The sequence below is a fragment of the Pongo pygmaeus genome, chromosome 6, assembly GCF_028885625.2.
Source record: "Pongo pygmaeus isolate AG05252 chromosome 6, NHGRI_mPonPyg2-v2.0_pri, whole genome shotgun sequence".
NCBI classification, from domain to species: Eukaryota; Metazoa; Chordata; class Mammalia; order Primates; family Hominidae; genus Pongo; species Pongo pygmaeus.
This window is the reverse complement of record NC_072379.2, coordinates 139,067,907-139,091,583: the sequence shown is the minus strand read 5'-3', so window position 1 is coordinate 139,091,583 and position 23,677 is coordinate 139,067,907. Positions and strand designations below refer to the sequence as shown.

The 23,677-nt window shown below is 36.8% G+C and overlaps 1 protein-coding gene across 2 annotated transcripts in view; it reads left to right on the top strand.

Moving 5' to 3' along the window:
* KDM7A (lysine demethylase 7A) overlaps nucleotides 1–23,677 on the top strand; it is a 96,810-nt gene that overhangs the window by 48,300 nt on the left and 24,833 nt on the right. For both annotated transcript variants that reach the window (XM_054495251.2, XM_054495252.2), the window contains exons 4-11: nucleotides 1,632–1,792; nucleotides 3,708–3,849; nucleotides 4,471–4,657; nucleotides 6,535–6,697; nucleotides 10,759–10,846; nucleotides 12,071–12,177; nucleotides 19,355–19,446; nucleotides 21,790–21,879. In XM_054495251.2, coding sequence (XP_054351226.1) covers nucleotides 1,632–1,792; nucleotides 3,708–3,849; nucleotides 4,471–4,657; nucleotides 6,535–6,697; nucleotides 10,759–10,846; nucleotides 12,071–12,177; nucleotides 19,355–19,446; nucleotides 21,790–21,879 — 1,030 coding nt within the window. The remainder of the gene's footprint in view (nucleotides 1–1,631; nucleotides 1,793–3,707; nucleotides 3,850–4,470; nucleotides 4,658–6,534; nucleotides 6,698–10,758; nucleotides 10,847–12,070; nucleotides 12,178–19,354; nucleotides 19,447–21,789; nucleotides 21,880–23,677) is intronic.

Here is a 23,677-nt window from a genome sequence, read left to right as displayed (position 1 = left end):
CAAAGGGACAAATTACACTTATGTTAATGTAATGCTTGTAACGTGTTGATCATCAGAGAGGGCAACTGGAGATCCAACCATTCTTGGCTTAAAGTTACTACCTAGTGTTAAGACTTACTAGGCCTGGCGCGGTGGCTCACGCCTGTAATCCCCGTACTTTGGGAGGCCGAGGTGGGCGGATCATGAGGTCGGAGATCAAGACCATCCTGGCTAACATGGTGAAACCCCATCTCTACTAAAAAAAAAAAAAAAAAAAAAAAAAAAATTAGCCAGGCGTGGTGGCGGGTGCCTGTAGTCGCAGCTACTTGGGAGGCTGAGGCAGGAGAATGGCCTGAACCCGGGAGGTGGAGCTTGCAGTGAGCCGAGATCGCGCCACTGCACTCCAACCTGGATGACAGAGCGAGACTCCGTCTCAAAAAAAAAAAAAAGACTTACTAAATACTGGTTGTAACGGGTCATTTAAATCAGTAGTTGTCAATGGGAACATTTTGGACACTTGTCTCAGTGGGCGGGGACCAGGGATGCTAGTCATCTTTCAATATGCAGAACAAGAATTAATTGTTCTATGTTCCATTAGACTTTAGATAGTTGTGTAGAATTTTATAGTCAGATAAAATCTGACTCGTTTTTATTTTTTATTTATTTATTTTTGAGATGGAGTTTTGCTCTTGTCGCTCAGGCTGGAGTGCAATGGCACGATCTCGGCTCACTGCAACCTCCGTCTCCCAGGTTCAAGCGATTCTCCTGCCTCAGCCTCCCAAGTAGCTGGGATTACAGATGCCCACAACCACACCCAGCTAATTTTTGTATTTTTAGTAGAGATGGGGTTTCACCATGTTGGTCAGGCTGGTCTCAAACTCCTGACCTCAGGTGATCCACTCACCTCAGCCTCCCAAAGTGCTGGGAATTACAGACATGAGCCACCGTGCCTGGCCTGACTAGTTTTTATTCTAATGCACACTCTACCTTTTGCTTTCCTAAATTTCTATGTATCCTGTATCAAGTGGCTTCTGGTGTTTCTACTTAACTTAAATCTAACCATTCATTACAACTAGTTGTAAGCATCTTATTATTTTATGATGTCTTCTAGTGTAGTTTACATACTAAAATACAGGTTGAGTATCCCTTATCCAAAATGCTAAGGAACAGAAGTGTTTCAGAAACGATTTCAGATTTTTTTTTTTTTTTTTGATTTTGGAATATTTGCATTATACTTAGCAGCTGAGCATCCCTAATCGGAAAATCTGAAATGCTCCAGTGAGCTCTTCAATGCTCAAAACATTTTGGATTTTGGAGCATTTTAGAGTTTGTATTTTTGGATTAGGGATACTCAACTTGTACATATTTTACTATACACTAGGTTGGTTTTTTCTTTTTGCATTTAGACCACTTTATATATATTTCTAATTGTATGTATTGAATTATGTATATTACACTATCTATAAATTTTAGTTTAGGTTAGCAAAAGGAGATTTACAAAACATTTGTCATTAAAAGAAGAATGAGATATGATAGGTTAAGAACCACTGATATAGATAATCCAGTATATGAATTAACCCATCACTACAGTAATTTTTTTAAACTGACCTTACCAATAAAAATGACATTTTTATTCTTATGTTTTTCCTTAGTGCCGATGAAATAATTATAAAGATGCATGGCAGCCAGCTGACACAAAGATATCTGGAGAAACATGGATTTGATGTCCCTATTATGGTCCCTAAATTAGATGATCTAGGACTCAGGCTCCCTCCACCTACATTTTCTGTGATGGATGTGGAACGTTATGTAGGTACGAACTTTATTTCTTTAAGTACCTGGGAAAACGTGGTAAAAGTAAAAATGATAGTCCTGGTAATATTAACGGTTAAATGAAGAAATGTCAATTTAGTTTTCTGCTCAGAAAAGTGAGGCTTAGTATCATCTATATTGAAAACTAGTTTTTCTCAGCAGACCTACAACTGTCAGAAAAACAGAATGACAATTTTACTTGTTCTTATTTACTCAGCTTCATCCTGCTGCTTTCTTTTGTGCCATTAAGTTTTCTGATACTTGCTTAGGGAAAATCATTACTGAGGGATAGATACAGATACCAGGAAGAAGATATTGGAAAGTTGGATTGGTTGTAGGCATCTGTAGAATACAGGTGCAAAATTCCCAGATCCCAGTACACCAGCTGCACAGTTAGTCCTCTGGAGTCTGCTTTGTGACTTGCTGCTGCTTAGAGGAAAGGTAGTAAAAAGAGCAGATCATTTTCAAACCTGTTTTTATAATAATGACTTGGTGAATATTGCCATTTAATGATGTCTGGACTTAATTTGTGATTTTGAAAATTCCCCAAAGAAACAGAAAGACATGAGAAATAAGGGGGGAACCCCTATACCCCTTGCCATGTTGTTGACATTTTCAGTGATTTCATTCATTCTCGTGATATTTACAGATAAAGCTGACTATATGTAGATGTCATTTCTTGTCAGCAGTAGATAGAGAATATTTGAGGTTAGATTCCAAATCTATTTTGACTCAAAATTGTATATTTACTACATTATCTCCTCAGCATGGAATATCTGAGAACTTGTCCCTTTATCGAGCCATTGGTTGACAATTCTCATTGATTATTGTTTCACTGAGGAAATCTAACTAAATATCGTAACTTCATATTCAGCTAAATTTGAATATTTGACAAGTGAGAGGATGGGGCTAAGGATTAACCTGAACCTATTTGCGTAGATAGCATCTGCAAAACAAATAGCTAGTGTAATACATGTGCAGGAAAAAAATGCTCAAACTGCTTGATAGCTAACTTTTTGGTACGGCAGAGCACTTCAGTTAAATACTATGAGCAGAACTGTGTTGCCTCCTGATGATAAAGAAGTCTATAAGGCAAGACTTTCTTAACCTATATGAAGTTGCATTAAAGTAAGAAAATGTCATTTATTTGTTTTCTATTTCAGATTGGTTCAGTATTGCCATATTTTGAATTCTACCTTATCCCATAGTCCACTGTCAAACAAATTATGCTTCCTAGTGTAGCAGTGCAGTGGTCTGTAAACATCACCTCATGGGTTTATATGAAAACTATAAATTAATCACAATTTGGAACTCAGGCCTTCGGACACTGGTACTAATGTGAACTGATTTTTGCTTCACGATCACTAATTTTTTCTTGAAGGAGAATATTAGAAGACAATATCAGGAGGGCAGAAATTATCCTGGTCAACTTGCATGCTAATTCCCCAATGAGTGATGTGTTTTTTTTTTTTGAAATGATAGCCTTAGAATATTTTAGGTGTTACAAAAGTGAAAGGGAAAAGTCAATCTCCTCATTTTATGCCTGAGAAAACTGAAATCCAGACAATGTTGCACAATTTCTACATGTCAGTATAATGTATTTTTTTGTCATTATGAGCTGTACACCAAGATATCATTGGTATACAGAAAGCTTTGTAAGCCATATACACTTTTATGTTCAGTGTAAATTGTGCAGCTCTGTCTTACTGCTTTCCTTTTCCTCTGAAAAATTGTCCCTTTTTTCCTGAAAGGTCCAGTTGAACTTGAGAAATTAAGAGTATAGGGAAAATCCGTGTCTAGACTACACAGTTTTATAGTTGGTTTAATTGTCATACCAAGTTAAAATATTTTTTGATTAGAGCATCTGCTGATGTAACTCTTAAGTCCAATAATAACACTGTAATTTTTCTCTGCAGGTGGTGACAAAGTGATAGATGTCATTGATGTGGCGAGGCAGGCAGACAGCAAAATGACACTTCACAATTATGTTAAATACTTCATGAATCCTAACAGACCAAAAGTGTTAAATGTGATCAGCCTTGAATTTTCAGATACAAAGTGAGTAGTTCTGGGTATTTTGGTTTAGCATTCTGAGTGTTAGCTAGATGTAGTGTAATGATGTATTTATTTTAGGAAGAAACATAGTTGTGACTTCTAAAGTTGTCCAGTGGTAGCAATGTTATAAATTTTGCATTGGGACACTCAGAGATATTTAGAAATAAGATGTATTTTAAACTTTTGGCTGGGCACGGTGGCTTATGCCTTAATCCCAGCATTTTGGGAGGCCAAGGTGAGTGGATCGCTTGAGGCCAGGAGTTCAAAACCAGCCTGGCCAACATGGCGTAACCCCCTCTCTACTAAAAATACAAAAATCAGCTGGGCGTGGTGGCACATGCCTGTAATCCCAGCTACTCAGAGAGGCTGAGGCATGAGAATCTCTTGAACCTGGCAGGACAGAGTTTGCAGTGAGCCAAGATCACGCCACTGCACTTCCAGCCTAGGCGACAGAGCAAGACTCTGTCTCAAAAACAAAAAAAACATGTGTTTTAAACTTTTAAGTGTTGTTGTTAACCTTAAGTTCCATTTAATTATTTGGTTTGGGAATAGATGAGAAAAGCAATTTTTAAGAATTTTTAATTTGCATGATGTGTGTGTGTGTGTATGTTTGTTTTTTGAAAGGATGTCTGAATTGGTGGAGGTCCCTGATATAGCCAAAAAACTTTCCTGGGTGGAAAATTATTGGCCAGATGATTCAGTCTTTCCCAAGCCATTTGTTCAGAAATATTGCTTAATGGGAGTTCAAGACAGCTATACAGATTTCCACATTGACTTCGGTGGAACTTCAGTCTGGTACCATGTCCTCTGGGTAAGATTGGGGTATTTTTTGTTCTCTCACTGACAAAAACATATAGCCCTAGTTTTTCAGTGGTATATTCATTTCTTGTAATTGTTACTTGTAAACGGGAAAGTTTTTTTTTTTTTTTTTTTTTTTTTTTTTACTTTTTAACCAGGAACTGTCACTTTGCCTTTAAATGTTAACGATTTTTTTTTTTAATCTCAAATAATGGAAGAGCCATGACTTTTAAAATTTATATTAGATTTACTTTCTGCCCTCATCTTTTAAGTTGGTTTCTTTTAGCCTTTTGTCTCTTCTTGGTTCTTTTTCCCCTAGTTAATTATCCTTTAATCCCTGAATTAAATATCTATGAAGGAGCAAAATTACAGTAATAATTGCTTCTGGCCTTAATGTTGGGCTAGGATAGCTTGTTGGATAAGTCAGGAATGCCTATAAAAATACCAGTTCTTGGCTGGGTGTAGTGGCTTACACCTATAATCCCAGCGCTTTGAGAGGAGGCCAAGCTGGGAAAATTATTTGAGCCCAGGAGTTCAAGACCAGCCTGAGCAACATAGTGAGACCCTGTCTCTAAAAATAAAAATAAAAACATTAGCCAGGCATGGTGGCTCATTCCTGTAGTCACAGCTACTCAAGAGGCTCAGGCAGGAGGATCACTTGAGCCCAGGAAGTTGAGGCTGCAGTGGGCTGTGATTGCACCACTGCATTCCAGCCTGGGCAACAGAGCGAGATCCTGTCTCTCAAAATAAAAATAAAAAAAGTAGCCAGGCATGATGGCTCATGCCTGTAGTCACAGCTACTCAAGAGGCTGAGGCAGGAAGATCACTTGAGCCCGGGAAGTTCAGGCTGCAGTGTGCTGTGATCACTCCACTGCACTCCAGCCTGGGCAACAGAGCAAGACCCTGTCTCTAAAAATAAAAATTAAAAAATTAGCCAGGTGTGGTGGCTTATGCCTGTAGTCACAGCTACTCAAGAGGCTGAGGTAGGAGGATCACTTGAGCCCAGGAAGTTGAGGGCGCAGTGTGCTGTGATTGCACCATTGCACTCCAGCCTGGGCAACAGAGTGACACCCTATCTCAAAAAAACAAACAAAACAAAAAACCAGTTATTTGCAATTTATATTCACCTTGCTTTATCTAGAACTGCATTGTTCAAAACAGTTGCCACTAGCCATGTGTGACTAAATTTAAATAATTAAAATGGAATGTAATTAAAAATTCAGTTCCTCGTTTATACTAGGCACATTTCAAGTGCTCAGTAGCCACATGTGGCTAATGGCTACTGTATGGGTTAGCACAGATACAAAAAATTTCCATCAGCACAGAAAGTTGCATTGGAGAGTACTGATGTAGAAACTCAGTCTTCATCTATATCAAATGCTTGTGCCTCAGCAATGTTCTGGGCTATATTTGTTGCTGGGTCCTTGGGTTCCTGTTTTTTTTTTTCTTCATGAAGTAGCAAAGAATTAGTTTATTAAAGGAAGCTTATTTACAGGTTTTTAAAAATAATCATTATGCTGTGGATCTTAGTAGAAAGGGCAAAGCTTGCAGAGATGACTGTAGGCCTGTCAGCACGTATTTACTTCTCTATTTGACAATGAGAGGAGGTCAGTGGGATGTTTGTGCTTCTCTGCCCTCCTGTCTTGCAGCTAGTTCTTCAACACTGCTTTATTGACTCCTTGTCAGTTGAGGAGGGGGAGCTTTAAACATGAAAACGTTTACTAAGGGCAATAGCTACTGATTAGGTGTGTGAAATATGTCTTTTGAACCTAAAAGAATCTGATAATTATCCAATTTAATTTGTATCATTGTATTGAGAAATTGCATCAATGTAGGCTATCCTAAGTATGGCTTTTGCTTTTTCAAAAATAGTATGATACTTCCTTTTAGGGTGAGAAGATTTTTTATTTAATAAAGCCAACAGATGAAAATTTGGCACGTTATGAATCTTGGAGTTCATCTGTGACCCAGAGTGAGGTGTTCTTTGGAGATGAGGTGGATAAATGCTACAAATGTGTGGTAAAGCAGGGACATACCTTATTTGTTCCTACAGGTAAGGTTTTCATCCCATCCCCTACTCAACATGATTGCTACTCAGTCACATGGAGTTGGCTTTTAACTAGAACCTCTGGCTTTAACATGTTTGGAAAGTAGTTTTTATGACATTTGTTAAGAAATAATTCTGATCTTGGACTTTTACGTTTTGTTCCTTAGAGGGTTTCTCTTCTAGTTAGGACTTCTTTTGGCATTGTATTTATATCATTTGTCTTCATTTTTATTTTTATTGAGAAAAAATTCACATACCACAATATTCACCTTCACCCTTTTAAAGTGTACAACTCAGCGGTTTTTAATAGATTAATAAAGTTGGGCAAATATCACCACTATCTAATTCCAGAACATTTTCATCGTCTCAAAAAGAAACCTCATACTCTTTAGCAGTCACTTCCCATTCCCGCCTCCACTGAGCCCCTGGCAACCACGAATGTACTTTCTGTCTCTGTGGATTTGCCTCTTTGGATACTTTATGTTGATGGAATCATACAATATGTGGGCTTTTGCATCTAGCTTCTTTCACTTAGCATATTATTTTCTTTTCTTTTTTTTTTTTTTTTTTGAGACAGAGTCTCGCTCTGTCGCCCAGGCTGGAGTGCAGTGGCATGATCTCGGCTCACTGCAAGCTCCCCGTCCCAGGTTCATGCCATTCTCCTGCCTCAGCCTTCCAAGTAGCTGGGACTACAGGTGCCCACCACCACGCCCGGCTAATTTTTTGTATTTTTAGTAGAGACGGGGTTTCACGTGTTAGCCAGGATAGTCTCAATCTCCTGACCTCGTGATCCGCCCACCAAAGTACTGGGATTACAGGGGTGAGCCTCCACGCCCGGCCAGCATACTATTTTCTAGGCTTATCCATGTTGTAGCATGTATCATTACTTCATCTTTTCATGGCCTAGTAATGTTCCATTGTGGGATATACAGGTTGAGCATCCCTAATGCAAAAGTCCAAAATCTGAAATGCTCCAAAATTGAAAGCTTTTGAGCATCTGCATGACCCTCAAGAGGAAATGCTTATTGAGGCATTTTGGATTTTGGATTTTCAGATTAGGGATGCTCAGCTGGTAAGTATATAATGCAAATATTCCAAGTTCCAAAAAAAATGTGAAATCTGAGTACTTCTGGTTCCAGGCATTTTGGATAAGGGGTACTCAGCTTTACCGTATTTTGTTTATCCATTCACCAGTTGGTGGACATTGGGTTGTTTCCACATTTTGACTGTTTGAATGGTGCTGCTTTGAACATTTGTATACAATTTTTTATGTGGAGGTATGTTTTCATTGCTCTTGGGTAAATATAGCTTGTAGTAGAATTGCTGCATTACATGGTTTAACTACGTTTAACTTCTTGAGGAATTGCTGACCCGTTCTCCAAATGGCTGCACCATTTTACGTTACCACCAGCAGCGTATTTGGGTTCCAGTTTCTCCACACCCTCACCAGTGCTGTAATTGCCTTCTGTTCTATTCTAGTGGGTGTGATGTGTCATGATTTGGATTTGCATTTCCTTAATGAGTAATGATGCTGAGCATTTTTCTTGTTGGGCATTTGCATATTTTCTTTGGAGAAATGTCTATTCAAACCCTTTGCTCATTTTAAAATTGGGTTGTCCTTTTTAATTGTTGAGTTTGTAAGCATTCTTTATTCTCTGTACTAGACCCATATCAGTATGTATGATTTGCAAATAATTTGCTCCCATTTTGTGGGTTATCTGCTCACTTTCTTGATAATGTCCTTTGATGCACAAAAGTTTTTGATTTTGATAGTCTTAACTATGGTCAGTTCTCCATTGCTGTTAAAGACCAAGCCTGTAAGAATCTGGGCTGCTGTCCCAGGACAGTTAGGACAGCAAAGGGTGTGTCTTGAGAGACCCTCAAAGAAAGGATTGAGTATCAGTCTTAGCTGTAGCCTCAAGTATAGGTATCAGGCCTCTCATTTTGAGATGTAAATGAATGTAGACTATAGACTGTCCAGACCAATGGTTTTGAGAACTGTGTGCTGGTTTTGGTGACCCTAATGACTGTATAGTTCACAGGGATCTGTCCCTGCAGGTCCTGCTGAAAGCCTTGCCTCTGGTGTATATAATAACAAATGTATGTTGAATAAATGAAGACATGCCTTAGAACTACCAGATTATTTGCCTAGATAAGTAACAGTATTTTCATTGTGAATGGGCTCATTCACATTGTGAATACCCCTCCCTTAAATCTTCCTACTTCTTGCTTTTATATTAGGTATTCTGTTGTACCCTCTTCAAAATCATAAATTGACATTCATAGAATAATTTTTTAAATTGATTTAATGTCCTAACTAGAATATAAAGAAGAAATAAAAAGGTAATTTATAATGAAATGCTATTTCAGTATGTGCCTGTCTAGGCACAGCAGCATTAGAGAACAGAATGAAATGGTAATTGCATAAGGAAGGAAATCAATCTAGGTGTGTGTCAGTGGCAACACAAATTCTATCCGTAGCACTGGTGTAGGTACTGGTACTTCTTGGAATATCAGAATCACCTGGAGGGCTGGTTACAACACAGATTGCTGGACCTCATGGCCAAGGTTCGGATTCTGTGGATCTGGAGTGGGCCTGAGAATGTGCATTTCTAACAAGTTATTGGCTGATTCAGGTGCTGCTGGTATGGGGACCATATCTGGAGAACTATTGCTGTAGGCAATGTGATTTTTTTCCCAAGGTAGTTAGTAACTGATAAGCTTTCAAACTACAGTACAGTTTTTGTATTTCAGGAAATTGTGCCAAAACCATGAAAATGTACTGTGTGTGGGTGTCTGTATATACAGATATATATAATAATATATAATAATGGAGTTCTAATTTCTAGGCTCAGATAGTTAATAGGACAGGCTTTGTACCTATATGAACGCGCAGGAAAATTTGACAGTCCCGAGTGGTGCAGGACAATTTCATTTTGTGTAGAACTGTCTCACATGTTGCACTCCTGGCTCCCACTCACAAAATGCCAGTAGTGCTCCCAGATCATTGTGACAATCAGAAAAGCCCCTAAACGTTCCAAAACATCCTGAACAGGCAGTACTGCCGCTATTGAGAACCACTGATGTGTGGGATTTGGAGTTGGCACAGACTGCTAATTTGTGGTTTCAAGGTCAAGCTCAAGGCTTTGTGCCTTTGAGCACAGAAATGGGCACATTTGAAAGTGAGTCCTTTGAGGGTTTTTTGTTTTGTGTTACAGTTCAGTGAGGGGTCAAAAGATGAAAAATACAAAGAAAACGGGATTTGTGTATTTTAAAAGCTAATTTGCATACAAATATGTGTGTGTATTTATTTCTGGTGAAGTCTTTAAGTCTGCCAACATTTTTTTCAAAAGTTAGATGTCATGTCTTAGAAATGGTTTTCACTTTGTAAGCATTTGTATGGGAATACAAAATACCATTTTTTGGCAACACCTATATTTGTAGGCCCATAACCCTTCATAATTAAATGTGGGTGATCTACCTTTTCTTTCTAGAGTCAGGTCTCAGGTTGACTCCTCTGATCCTCCTCTGCTTAGTCCTTTCAGGATGACACCAGGGCGATGGAGTGTCCCATCAATCTCAGTGTGTTCTCTAATGGAAAATGTGCTTTTCTAATTCAAACCAGATTTGGCTGGTCTCAAAGAGTAAAATCTTTAATATAAAGTTGGGTTGTGTTTTTAAACTAATAAACAAAAACAGTGGCTCAGCCTTAATTTCAGCACTTTGGGAGGCCAATGTGAGAGGATGGATGACTTGAGGCCGGGAGTTTGAGACCAGCCTGGGCAACAAAGTGAGACCCCCATCTCTATTTTTAAAAAGAAAAAAACAAATACAGTGACAACTACAAAAACCATCACCTTATTTCTCAAACTCAGCATAGAGCCTACCATATAATAGGCATTTAATAAATAATTAAATCTATAGATTGTAATAAACATTAACTTCTGTAGCACTGAAATATGAAGTAAACTGATATTGATATTTTGAGTTACTTCACAGGTAGATATCCTATTTGTTTAGTTTACATATTGAAAAATGACTGCTTTATATATTTTCAACCATTTTAGGGTGGATACATGCTGTGCTCACTTCTCAGGACTGTATGGCTTTTGGGGGGAACTTCCTGCACAACCTTAACATTGGCATGCAGCTCAGGTTTGTGTCATCAGTATTTAAATGACCTTTTGTCCTTTTTAAAAATAGGATACTCTTTTTTTTTTTAACTTAAAAAAAATCAATAGCTTATTTTATTTGAGATTCCATGGAAATAGTCCCTGAGATATTATTAGGGATAGGAGCTTTTAACAAAAGTAGTATTTTAAAATTTTGCCAGGAGGATAATTTGCATTTCAAATCTAAAACAACAACAACAAAAGGGAACTTATTCAGATAATATTCCAAATTTCAAAATTTTGTGAAAATGTATGTGTTCTCCTTTGGCTATTTTTGCAGTGAGGGAGATGAACAAAATCTAGTCAGACTCAGATGTGACATATGTTGCTAGAAAAAAGCAACCCTAAGTCAAGACTGCTATCAAAACACCTGCTTTAATTTTGCTGCAGGTAAAGGATTAATAGCTGTTTCTCCTCTGTATGAGAATTTGACCTTTGCATAACTCTCTTCTCCTGGTAGTCTAATGAGTGTCGACTTTTACTAGGTAACACTGTTTATGGTAAAAATGATTCCTGATTGATAAACTGCATCAGGACTGGGAGAACTAGAAATACCTAGTAGGAAGCCATATCTCTGGACTTGCCTGAATGTGGTAACTCTTGTAACCTGGCACACTCATAGAGATCCCTAGAATCTATGCCCTGTGTGTGGTGTTACTACAGGAGATAGTGGCTCTTACAGGGCATAAGGCTTTAAGCAGCCCTAAAGAGCTCCCACACCTACCAAGTGTGGATCTTGTCTTTTTGTACCTGAGCTGTCCCTGAGGGAGGGATGGCTCCTGCTTAATTCTTGCCAAGTGTGGTCTTGAGCTGGAATGCCTAGTTGAGCCTAAATAAAACTTTTTTGGGTGGGTATTGCACTGTTGTCTAACACATGGAGGTGTTTTCTGAAACACACAGTTTTATTTATTGTAGTAGAACCCTCGTAAAAATATCTTTTGTTAAAACTAGGATACAAATCCCAAGGTGTGATCCTGATCTTCTGTGAAGTCCAATACAATTCTTAAGTATACCATCAAATTCCTTAAAGTCAGAACCTGGATAAGATCACAATTCAGTCTTGTCCAAATGTGATGTTGCTAAGAAATGTAAAATACTTCATTGGTCTTATATATCATGACCTGCTTATTTTATTTTCCAGTTGGTTACTTTCATCTAACTTTGAAATGCTAATATTAATATTAAAAATTTCTTCAAATTCATTTAGGTGTTATGAGATGGAGAAAAGGCTAAAAACACCAGATCTTTTCAAATTCCCTTTCTTTGAAGCCATATGTTGGTTTGTAGCCAAAAACTTGCTGGAAACCCTGAAAGGTAATTAATAATTTGCATATTTGTATATGATATGATTCATATTGTTTGTAAATTCACTCATAGCCACCTGACAGAAAGAGTCCCTTTTCTAGTAGTGTATGGATGTCACTCCTATTTTGTTTTTTAAATAAGTGGTTTTCCCCCATCCAGGAACCTTTTTAGCAAGTTAGAGTCTCTAGTCCATAACCTGACAATCTGTGTTCTTAAAAATTTGTTATAAAAGACCTGGATCAGAACAACGTAGGTAATATTAGAAATGTTCATTCCATCTAGTGCTCTAGAAGCCTGCACACATCATCAAGCACATAACAGTGCCTGACTCTCAAAAATGCAGTTTATGTCAAGAGACTGTTACCTAATATATGTTCCCAAAATTTGCTTTTAAAAAAGCAAACTAGGCTGGGCACAGTGGTTCACGCCAGTAATCCCAGCACTTTGGGAGGCTGAGGCGGGCAGATCACCTGAGGTCAGGAGTTCAAGACCAACCTGGCCAACATGGTGAAATCCTGTCTCTACTAAAAAAAAAAAAAAAAAAATACAAAAATTAGCCAGGCATGGTGGTGCATGCCTATAATCCCAGCTACTTGGGAGGCTGAGGCAGGAAGAATCGCTTGAACCCAGGAGGCAGAAGTTGCATTGAGCCGAGATCATGCAATGGCGACAGAGCAAAACTCCATCTCCAAAAAAAAAAAAAAAATCAGGTTATGATTCCGTAGTTGAAGAAAAAAACCTTTTTTGAACTTGTCTTTATAGTTGAACCCAAAAGCTACTTTATAACAGGTGGAATTTCAGACTTTGTTTTAATATTTTGGTTTAATTATCTTGGAGCACTCAAGTTGGAGACTGATGTCACTTGCTTCTATTTTCTGCTTTTCATCCTCTTGTGCTAGTGAGAGTAGTTTGTCTGCTTTTGTTGTCTAACTTTTCTAGTCAGTTTGTAAATAGTGCTACTATTATAATTGACAACTCTCAGAATAGACATAAACAGATAAAACAGTAAAGTTTATTGTGAACATTTGCTTCTTTTTCCATTTTAAAGTTGAAGAAAAGGTAAAATGAAAAGAAATAACCAAAAATTTACTTCCCAAGATAGGATGTACAGAACTAAAATGATAAAACTCATATAACAATGGTACCCTAAATCCCCCACCTCATAGCATAGTGCAGAGATGTCCTGGCAGTGCTTCTGGTGTGTGGGATGGGGGTAAAATCCCATGCATGAGAAGGGGACAGAGCCTTTCTTCACAAGACCAGTCTTTGCTCCAGAAATGAATCCTTATCGTGAATCCCTGACACGTTCAGTGTTTTCAGTTATTTTTCTTGGCTGTGGGAATGTCACAATGGACTGTAGAGTGTCATACATAGTTTTCAGTAAAATACTGGACAATAGAGTTTATAGTCTCCCATTTAAGTACAAGCCTAGACAGACAGGAACACTTTTATATACTTATAAAACCACAAATTTCCTTGTTTTGTGGAAATAAATCCCAACTATTGAACCTTCTGGTTAAGAGATTGACAACTCTATACTTGGTTCAGGATACTTTCTCCCCTCTTTTCTCTCTTCCTGTCCCAAGACTCCAAGTTCCTGTCTTATGGTTAGCTAGGAGAAACTATCCACGAACACACACACACACACACACACACATACACACGCCTGTACCCTTGGGGTGATGCACAATGGTTTTTTTTTTCTACTAATGTCTAAGAGAAGCTCATTCTTTAACTTCTTAAAACAAATTAAGAGCTTTATCTGAAAGACAAAATCTTGCCATTGCTTGTGAAGCCACGGGAGCAATTTGCTTAGTCTTAGAACTATTTAGTCTTTGGGTTAGGCCATCAAAAGTTCAGAAACGTGGAGGTCTGATTGAAAGTATGACTATACATTAAAGACTTTTTTTTAAAGGATTATTAGAAAAGGATATTTGTAGGTTGTTTTAAGATGTTTCATTTTATTAGCCAGATCAGTGTAGAATACCTGGCAATCATAGTGATTCAGTCCCATCTCATCAAGGCAAAAGCCAAATGATCATTATAGGAATTGCCATCATTTTAAGCATTCATCCTGAAAACAGGAATAGTGGTCTTGTGACCCCAAATTATGTTGTTCTTTCATCCGTAACCTTTTTACTTTACATTGTGGCCTATTTGCCAGCTCTCAGACTGTTCTAAGGCTTATATGGTGGGTTAAATGAGGTTGAATCATCTGAAACTCTTTACTATGTTTCATGTCAGTGATAGTAAAACAGTGAACCAGTTTGGATTTGTGTAAGGAAATTAGCCACTGTGCAGAAGCGAAATCCTTTGTTTCAACTTAGCTGAATTTTGGACCACGTCTAATATATTTTGTTTGTTTTAGATTATCACAATTTGATTAAAAAACTCAAGACATTTTTGTTTATGTGTGTTTATATTTACTTTATTATGTTATTAAAATAGTTGATTATATAGATCACACAAACGCACTGCATACACACACACACATTCATACTGTGTAAAAAAAGGCTGTTCTTACTCAGGTAACCACCACCCAAATTAAGCAAAAACAGCCTTGCCAAAACCTTAGAAATGCTCTGTTATCTTTCTCATTACACCTTTCCGCTTCCCTTCTAGAGATAACCATTATCCTGACTTTTGTGATAATACTTTTCTTCAGTTTTATCACCTACGTTATAAACTAAAATAATTTAATTTTCTCCATTTGTAAACTTCCTACAAACAAATTCATAGTGGTATTCTCTTGTAACCTTTTACTCAGCATTGTTTGTGAGATTCATCCATGTTTTTGTGTGTGGCTGTAGTTCTTTTTCATTGCTATTCTGTTGTATGAATATACTATGAGATATATATACACACACACACACACACACACACAGATTCTGCAAGTTTGACATTTTGGAGTTATTTTTGGTTTTTGACAATTATGGAAAATGCTGCTAAGAAGTTCTTGTCTTTGTCACCTAGTACAAGAATTACTCCAGAAAACAGGCCTAATTGCTAGGTCATAGGTAGAATTTAGTAGTTGCTGCCAAATTGTTTCCAATTCCCATTTCCATGGCAGGGCAAGAGAGTTCCCAAAGCTCTACGCTCTGGCCAACACTTGGTATTGTTAGGTTATAATTTTTGCAAATCTCATGGATATAAAGTAGTATTCTTTGTGCTTTTAATGTGCATTTCCCTGATTATTAATGGAATCAGGTAGTTTTTTTCATATGTGTATAGGCCTTTTGGATTTTCTCTTTACTGAAGGACACAATTTCTTAAATTTAAAATAGTATTTTTTTCAACTTTTATGGTTAGTGCTTTCTGTGCCTTGTTTAAGTAGTTCTTTCTTATCCCAAGGTCTTGCAGAGATCCTTGTTTTCTAAAAGCTTTTACTGTTTTGTGTTTTGCATTTAGGCCTTTAACTCACTTGCAATTGATTTTTTTCTTTTTCTTTTTTTTGTGAGTGGTGGAAGGGAGTATTTTCACTTGCTTTCATATAAATATCCACTTGTCCTAGCACCATATTTTGAGTAATCTATTCTTTTTCTGTTCTTCATAAACACCGCTCCTCTCCTATATCGTGTGTTGGTATCTGTGTAGGTCCTGGGATATGCACACACACACTCACCCACCCTTCTTTCCAGTGGGCTAGCAGTCTGTCTCTCCACCAAGCACACTATCTTATTAACCTTTGATAAGACTTGATATCTGGTAGGTCCTCCTTCTTCAAGTATGTCTTTGCTTTTCTTTCCCCTTTCATTTTTATATAAATTTTTGAGTTACCCTATTACAAGCTGACACCATCCTACCAAAAGCAACCAAACAAGTAAATAAAAACATGGAGATTTTTATTTTGAAGATGTTAACTCTAGAGATCAATTTGGGCAAAATTTGATGTCAATAAATGTTGAATTTTCTAAAAATGACATGGAACATCTTTATTTATTTAGATCTTTAATGTCTTTTGGCATTTCTTAATTTTTTTTGGTAAAAATTTTGCATATATATCTCTTGCTAGATTTATTCCAAAGTATTTCTTTTTTTAGTGCTGTTATAAAAACACATATCATTGTATTAGTCTGTTCTTGCATTGCTATAAAGAAATACCTGAGACTGGGTAATTTATAAAGAAAAGGAGTTTGATTGGCTCAGAGTTCCTCAGGCTCTACAGGAAGCACGATGCTGGCATCTGCTTAGCTTCGGGGGAGGCCTCAGGAGACATAACCATGGTGGAAGGCAAAGAGGGAGCAGGAGCAAGATAGGGTGAAGGGGGAGGTGCTACACACTTTAAAACAACCAGATCTCACAAGAACTCACTTGTCACGAGAACAGCACCAAGAGGATGGTGCAAAACCGTTCATGAAGGATCCAGCCCCATGATCAAATCACCTCCCACCAGGCCCCTCTAACAGTTGGAGATTACAATTGAACATGAGATTTAGGTAGGGATGCAGATCTAAACTGTATCAGTCATTACTATGTATATACATATGGTTGAAATCACATGAAATTTCTGTTTTTGTACTTCAAAAATAGTCAAATATTAGCAATTTCATATGGTTCAATTTACCATGTGATACTGGAATATAGAAGCAGTTAATTTTTTTACTGATTTTAGCAACCTCATTAAAATCTATTATTTAATCTTTTATCTGAGGCTTTTTTAAAATTCTCTAATACACAGTCATATACATCCTCATTGAATAATGACAGTCTTGTTCCTTCTTTTCTAATATTTATATCTTTTTTTTTCATTGCTTTGCCGGGTTGTCTAGGACCTCCAGGGAAATAGTGAATAGAAATGGCAAAGGTGGGCAGCTCTATCTTTGTTCCCAGTCTCAGAAGGAAAGCTTTCAATCTTTTGCCATTATTACCTTTGTTGTAGGCTTTTTGTTGATAACCTTTACGAAGTGCTTGTCTATTCTGAGCTAGCTAAGAGGTTGTTTTTTCCTTTCTTTTTTTGGGGGAGGGGACGGAGTCTCGTTCTGTCACCCAGGCTGGAGTTCAGTGGCACGATCTTGGCTCACTGCAACCTCCGCCTCCCAGGTTCACACGATTCTCCTGCCTCAGCCTCCTGAGTAGCTGGGATTACAGACACACACCACCACACCCAGCTAATTTTTTGTGTATTTTTAGTAGAGACAGGGTTTCACTATGTTGGCCAGACTGTCTCAAACTCCTGATTTCATGATCTGCCCGCCTCGGCCTCCAAAAGTGCTGGGATTACAGGCGTGAGCCACTGTGCCCGGCCTTTCGTTTCTTTTAAAAAATGATCAGTGGTAGTTTAATTTTTATCAAAAGCTTTGCCTGCATATATGAAAAGTTCCATGATTTTTCTTCTTTAACCTTTTAATTTAGTGGTTATATTAATTGATCTTCTAATATTAACCCAACCTATGATTTTTATATACCATTAGGTTAGTATATTGTTTATATTCTACCTATATGTTTATATTTTATATATTCTATATATTTACATATTACATATGAGTGTGTGCATATGTGTGTATTTTTTTGATTTTGGCACATGAGTGAAATTGGCTTGTGCTTTGTTTTCTCATACTGTCCTTGTTAGATTTTGGTATGAAAGTTATGCTAGCCTCAGACAAAAAGTTGGGATTGTTCCTTCTGTTTCTGGTCTCTGGAGAAGTTTGTGTACGATTGGAATGATTTTCTTGAATGACTAATAGAACTCACTGGTGATCTGGGTCTATAGTTTTTTTTGTGGGAAGATTTTTGACTGCTGAGTCAGTATCTTTAGTGATTAAAGGACCATAAAGGTTTACTAACTAATTATTGAGTTGTTTGTATAAATTATTTTCTTAAAATGTATCTAGAAATTACATCTAAAATTTGACATTTGTTGGCAGAAAGTTCTTCATGTTACCCTGTTACCTACTGTGGCATTTGTAATGACATTATTTCTATTCTCCATACTGGATATTTGTGCCTGTTTTCTCTTTACATTAATTTTGTGGTTTTTTTTTTTTTTTTAAGAACTTGTTTGAGGCTCTGTTTGCTGTTTTGTTAATTTTTGGCTTATGATTTTTAGCAGTTTTTTTGGTATTAAAACTTTTTTGTGCATCTTCAGCTCATTAATTTTCAGCCTTCTAACATAAATATTTAAAGCTATACATTTCCCTGTATGTATAGTATACAACATATTTTGATATGCTTTCATTATTTGACCAACATATTGTCTGATTTCCAGTGTTTTTCTTTGATCCAAATGTTAGTCTATTTTTTTAATACTTGCATTTCTTAATTTCTAAACATAGGGGCTTTCTTTAGCTTACCTGCATTATGAACATATATTTTAGATCTTGGACTTTGATGAGACTTGTTTATGGTCCTGGAATATGGATGAGTTTTGTAAGTGTTCTGTGTGTGTTTGAAAAGAATGTGTATTCTGCAGTTGCTGGGTACGATATTCTATTTATGGCCATTGAATCAAGCTTTATATTGTTCAAATTGAATATATGCCTAGGGATTTTTTTGTTTTTAGTTCACTTACTCTGTCTCTTACCAAGAGAAATATTTGAAAATCTTCCACTGTGATTGTGGAGTTGTTTATTTCTCCATGCAGTTCTGTCTAGTTAATTGTTTTCTATATTTTCAATACTATGTTGTTGAGTACAAATTCTAAGTGGTTACATACGTCTTTCTGGTGAATTGAATCCTTGGTCATTATGAAATAACCCTTTATTAATGACAGTTACACCCCCTTTCTTTTGGAAGCTTGGTATCTTTTTCCCATCCTTTTATTTGAAACCTTTCTATATTTTTTAATATGGTATGTATGCATATTTAGCTTATTTTAATATCTGGCCAGATACAGTGGCTCACGCCTATAATCCCAGCACTTTGGAAGGCCAGGGCTGGAGGACTGCTTGAAGCTAGGAGTTTGAGACCAACCTGGGCAACATACTGAGACCCCATCTCTACACAAAAAAATTAAATCCAATGAAATGGCCTTTCTTTTAACTGGAGTATTTAGTAAATTACATTGAATGTAATTCTATTTCTTTCTTGTCTTTTTGAATTGATTGTTTCATATTTCACTTTTTATCTTTTTATTAATTTGGAAGTTATATAGTTTTATATTTGGTGGCTACTCAAAATCTAAAGTTAATCCCTTTAACTTTAGAACATTTTAACTTTTTTTTTTTCTCACCCATTTCCATTCCTACAGAACTGAGAGAAGATGGTTTTCAGCCTCAAACTTACCTAGTACAGGGAGTGAAAGCACTGCATACTGCTTTAAAATTATGGATGAAAAAAGAAGTAAGTTGTTTCAACAGTGAAATCACTGTGTTTTATGTCGCAAGATTAGGAAAACAGAGTCCTTGTGCTATTTTGGCAGCACGTGTGAATGCCAGTAGTAGAGGGAATAGAAGTCATGCTTTATATACAACCTGCATTTTATTATTCAGTATATACAAATGTACTGATTTCTTTTATGAGAATAAAGTATTTATTTCTTTAATCTTCGATCTGGAAAAGAAAGTAATTCAAGTATATTTAGGAAATTGACTAAGAAATGAACATATAGATATAGAATAATAAATAACATTGAGCTCTTACAGTTGTGCTATAGTGTGCTGAGAGCACTGTGCTTAATCTTTATACACATAATCTCATTTAATCCTCAAAGCCAACTGTGTGAGGTCTAGGTGCTAGTGGTACCACCATTCTACATATGGGAAAGCCAAGGTTCAAAGAGTTAAGTAACTTGCCCAAGAGAACTGGTGAAGTTAGGACTTAAAACTTAGATCTCTAGGACTGCAAAGCCTATACTCTTTACCACTCTGCTAGATTTATGTAAAAGTGAAGGAAAGGAGAGACCAAATTTCAAGCATGAGCTTTCCATTTTCATGAAAATATGAGCTAGTTGTTTGCATTTGAATCCCACCACCTCCAGATCTCCATTTGGAATTAGTGTTTCCTTCCCTTATGCATCCATGCTATATTTCTTGTGCCTATGGGCTTAAAACAAATGTTTATAAAGTAATATATTTGTGTTTCCTTCAACTGTGTCTGTGAGCTCTTGAACAGGGGCTGTCTTTCTCATCTTTATTATAACTCCATGGAACTTTGCACATAATACATAATACTTTAATAGGTGATACATACATATGTGAGCTGATGAAAATACATGTTCATATTAATTTCTTTCTTTTTTTTTTTTTTTTTTTTAGACAGAGTCTCGATCTGTTGCCCAGGCTGGAATGCAGTGGCGCGATCTCGGCTCACTGCAACCTACGCCTCCTGGGTTCAAGTGATTCTCCTGCCTCAGCCTCCCAAGTAGTTGGGACTACAGGCGTGCACCACCACGCCTAGTTAATTTTTGTATGTTTTAGTAGAAATGAGGTTTCGCCATGTTGGCCAGGCTGGTCTTGAGCTCCTGACCTCAGGTGATCCACCCGTCTTGGCCTTCCAAAGTCCTGGAATTACAGTCATGAGCCACTGTGTCTGGCTGTGTCCATATTAATTTCTTGAATGTCCCCTTGAAATAAAAATCTTGCTCTTAAGAAATACTGGGAGACAGTAATTAATAGGTTACCGCCTCAATGATTTTATACTCCTTTTTCACTGTATTATCATTGCTACATATCTACCAGAGCACAACAGTGTGGAAGCATTCAGGAAAATAAAAATCATGTCCTCCACTGTGAAAGACCTTATTGTCTAGGTGACAAGGAAAGCCATAAGCAAATTTAAAACTGTTTAACAAGATAAAAACAAAACAAAGCATATGTTACCGAAACTGTATAATTTGTTTCCTACTGAAGGCTTTAGATGTGATTCTCAAATTTGTGACTTTATCACTTTATCAGAATTCCCTTTAGAGCTTTTTTTTTTTTTTTTTTTTTGAGACGGAGTCTCACTCTGTTGTACAGACTAGAGTGCAGTGGCACAATCTCGGCTCACTGCAACTTCCACTTCCTGGATTCAAGTGATTCTCCTGCCTCACCCTCCCGAGTAGCTGGGATTCCATGCCCGGCTTAGTTTTGTATTTTTAGTAGAGACGGGGTTTTGCCATGTTGGCCAGGCTGGGCTCGAACTTCTGACCTCAGGTGATCCGCCAGCCTTGGCCTCCCAAAGTGTTGGGATTACAGGTGTGAGTCACTGCGCCCGGCCTTCCCCTTTCCTATTGATGGGATCTGTTTTCTATTTTGCTTTTGACTATTAAAAGAAAAAAAAGTACAAAAATTTATTCAAATTAGACTTCCCAAGAGAAACTAGGATTACGTTAGTGTCTGTGTTCTCCTTAAAAATCCTTATGTATTATGAATTAAATGTTAATTTGTCACTTTATGAATTAGTAGTAGTAGTTAGAATTACAGTAGGCTTTGAGGAGTAGAGTACAAGGTTACTACTCAATATAAAGCAAAATTCACTGTGAGACAAGTCTGTTTTTAACACAGTCGAAGAGGATTTTGTATGTTAATGAGAATCTCCTTAGAAGGCATTATACTAGCTACACGAACTCTGAAACCTGGCTTACTAGTATTTGGTGATGTCTGTAACAGTCTAGAGAATCCAAAAATTGGTATAGTAAATTTGTTTTTACATATTAAAGTGTAAATAACTTTGGTTTTCTTATTTTTGTTAATCCAAATACAGCTTGTATCTGAACATGCCTTTGAAATTCCAGACAATGTTAGACCTGGACACCTTATTAAAGAACTTTCTAAAGTAATTCGAGCAATAGAGGTAAGAGTGGAAACTGTCATGTAAATGCTTGATTATTATCTGCTTTGAGAAGCAAATGGATCTATTCCACTCTCTACAAATATTTAAAAACTCTTACACACTTACGAGAAATATAATGAACTGAGTCTTTGGAGGTTTCTCAGGTTTTCAGGCTTCTGAAGTCCTTAAGAGAAATTTATAATATTGTATTCTAATGAAGTAATAAGGAAACAGTTACTAGTTTAATTTAGGATACTTAAGAAAATCAGAAATACAGAGTATAAACAGTAGAACTTTCAGATCCAGTTAATTTCAGCTACCTAGAGAGGAATACATGTTTTTGTAATTAGAACAAGAGAAGAAATGTAAGGTGAGTGAGTCAAGCTAGGGAAGCTGGGATGGAGAGAGGGATGATAAGCAGTAGAGTGGGGCAAGGAGATGCTTAGGTAAATGCCCTTTAATAAAAGCTCATAAAATCTGATTAGATGTTTGAATTTATTAATTGAGAGCTCTTCTCGGTGTTTAAGAAAGGGCGTTTTAAAGTAATCCTTCAAGAAGGTTGTTCTGTTAGTGTCTAGCTTAAATTGAGAGGAAATTAGGTGGAAGAATGGAGGCCAGCTGATGATTTAACAGCTTACATTAGCGCCGTGTTTGGAGAATGGAAAGAGGTATACATTTACAAAATATTAAAATGCTTGGTTTAATATCAATGGATAGAATAGTTTATATAATTCTCAATGTGTTTAGATATAGGAGAAAAATATGTTCTGTTTTTAAAGTATTACAGTAATCACATTTAAATTGATTTAGTATCAAAAGTCATATATCTAATCTTAAATATATATGTAAGTTTATACATATATAAATCTCATGCATGATAACCAAAATGAAGAATAAACTTACTGTGAAAGGTATGATTCTATATGAAAAAAACTATAAATCTTTACTTATGGAAGTAAAACAATAGTTAAATAAATGGGAGTGTCATCTCTGAAAGTGTCAATCAACTCTAAATTAGTATTACAAATTTAAAGTGGTAAAATACACTTGGAAGAGTAATTAAACTGGTCCAGAGAGCAGCCAGTTCAGGATGGATCAGAAGAATGAAAGGATCCATATTTGTTATGACCTGAAATTCAAGTTTAACTGGGTGTCTTATACTTTATCTGGCAACCCTATCCAGGAAGGATGTCTCCAGAGAAAAATATAAAATTATTAGATTACCAAATGTGTTTGAATGTTTGTATTCTTCTAGTGGATAATTTGGGAATCAATTAGTGATTGAATAAGGGAATGTAATGACAATATGTTATGTGGCGCTGGGTTATCAATAATTTTTACTGAGTCCAATTTACTGAGTATTGAAGGAAAGGGAGGTATGTGCATGTTTAAGAGAGGTGTGTAAGGATTAAGACTTCATCTTGCATGATAAGAATTCAGTAATATCTGAAGCTGAAAACAGTATAAACATGTCATTTTGTAATTTGGAGGCAAATAACCAGAGAGAAAACCATTTAGAAGAGTTGGAAGTCCTGGCTATATACCTGAAAGAATTGATAGCAGGGACTCAAACAGGTATTTGTACACCTATGTTTATAGCAGCATTATCCACAATAGCAAAAAGACCAAGCAACCCAGGTGTCCATCAGCAGGTGAATAGATAAAGTGTGGTACATACAGTGGAATACTACTCAGCCTTATAAAAGAAGGAAATGCTGACTGGGAGGGTTCCAAGATGGCCAAATAAGAACAGCTCCAGTCTACAGCTCCCAGCGTGAGCGACGCAGAAGACGGGTGATTTTTGCATTTCCAACTGAGG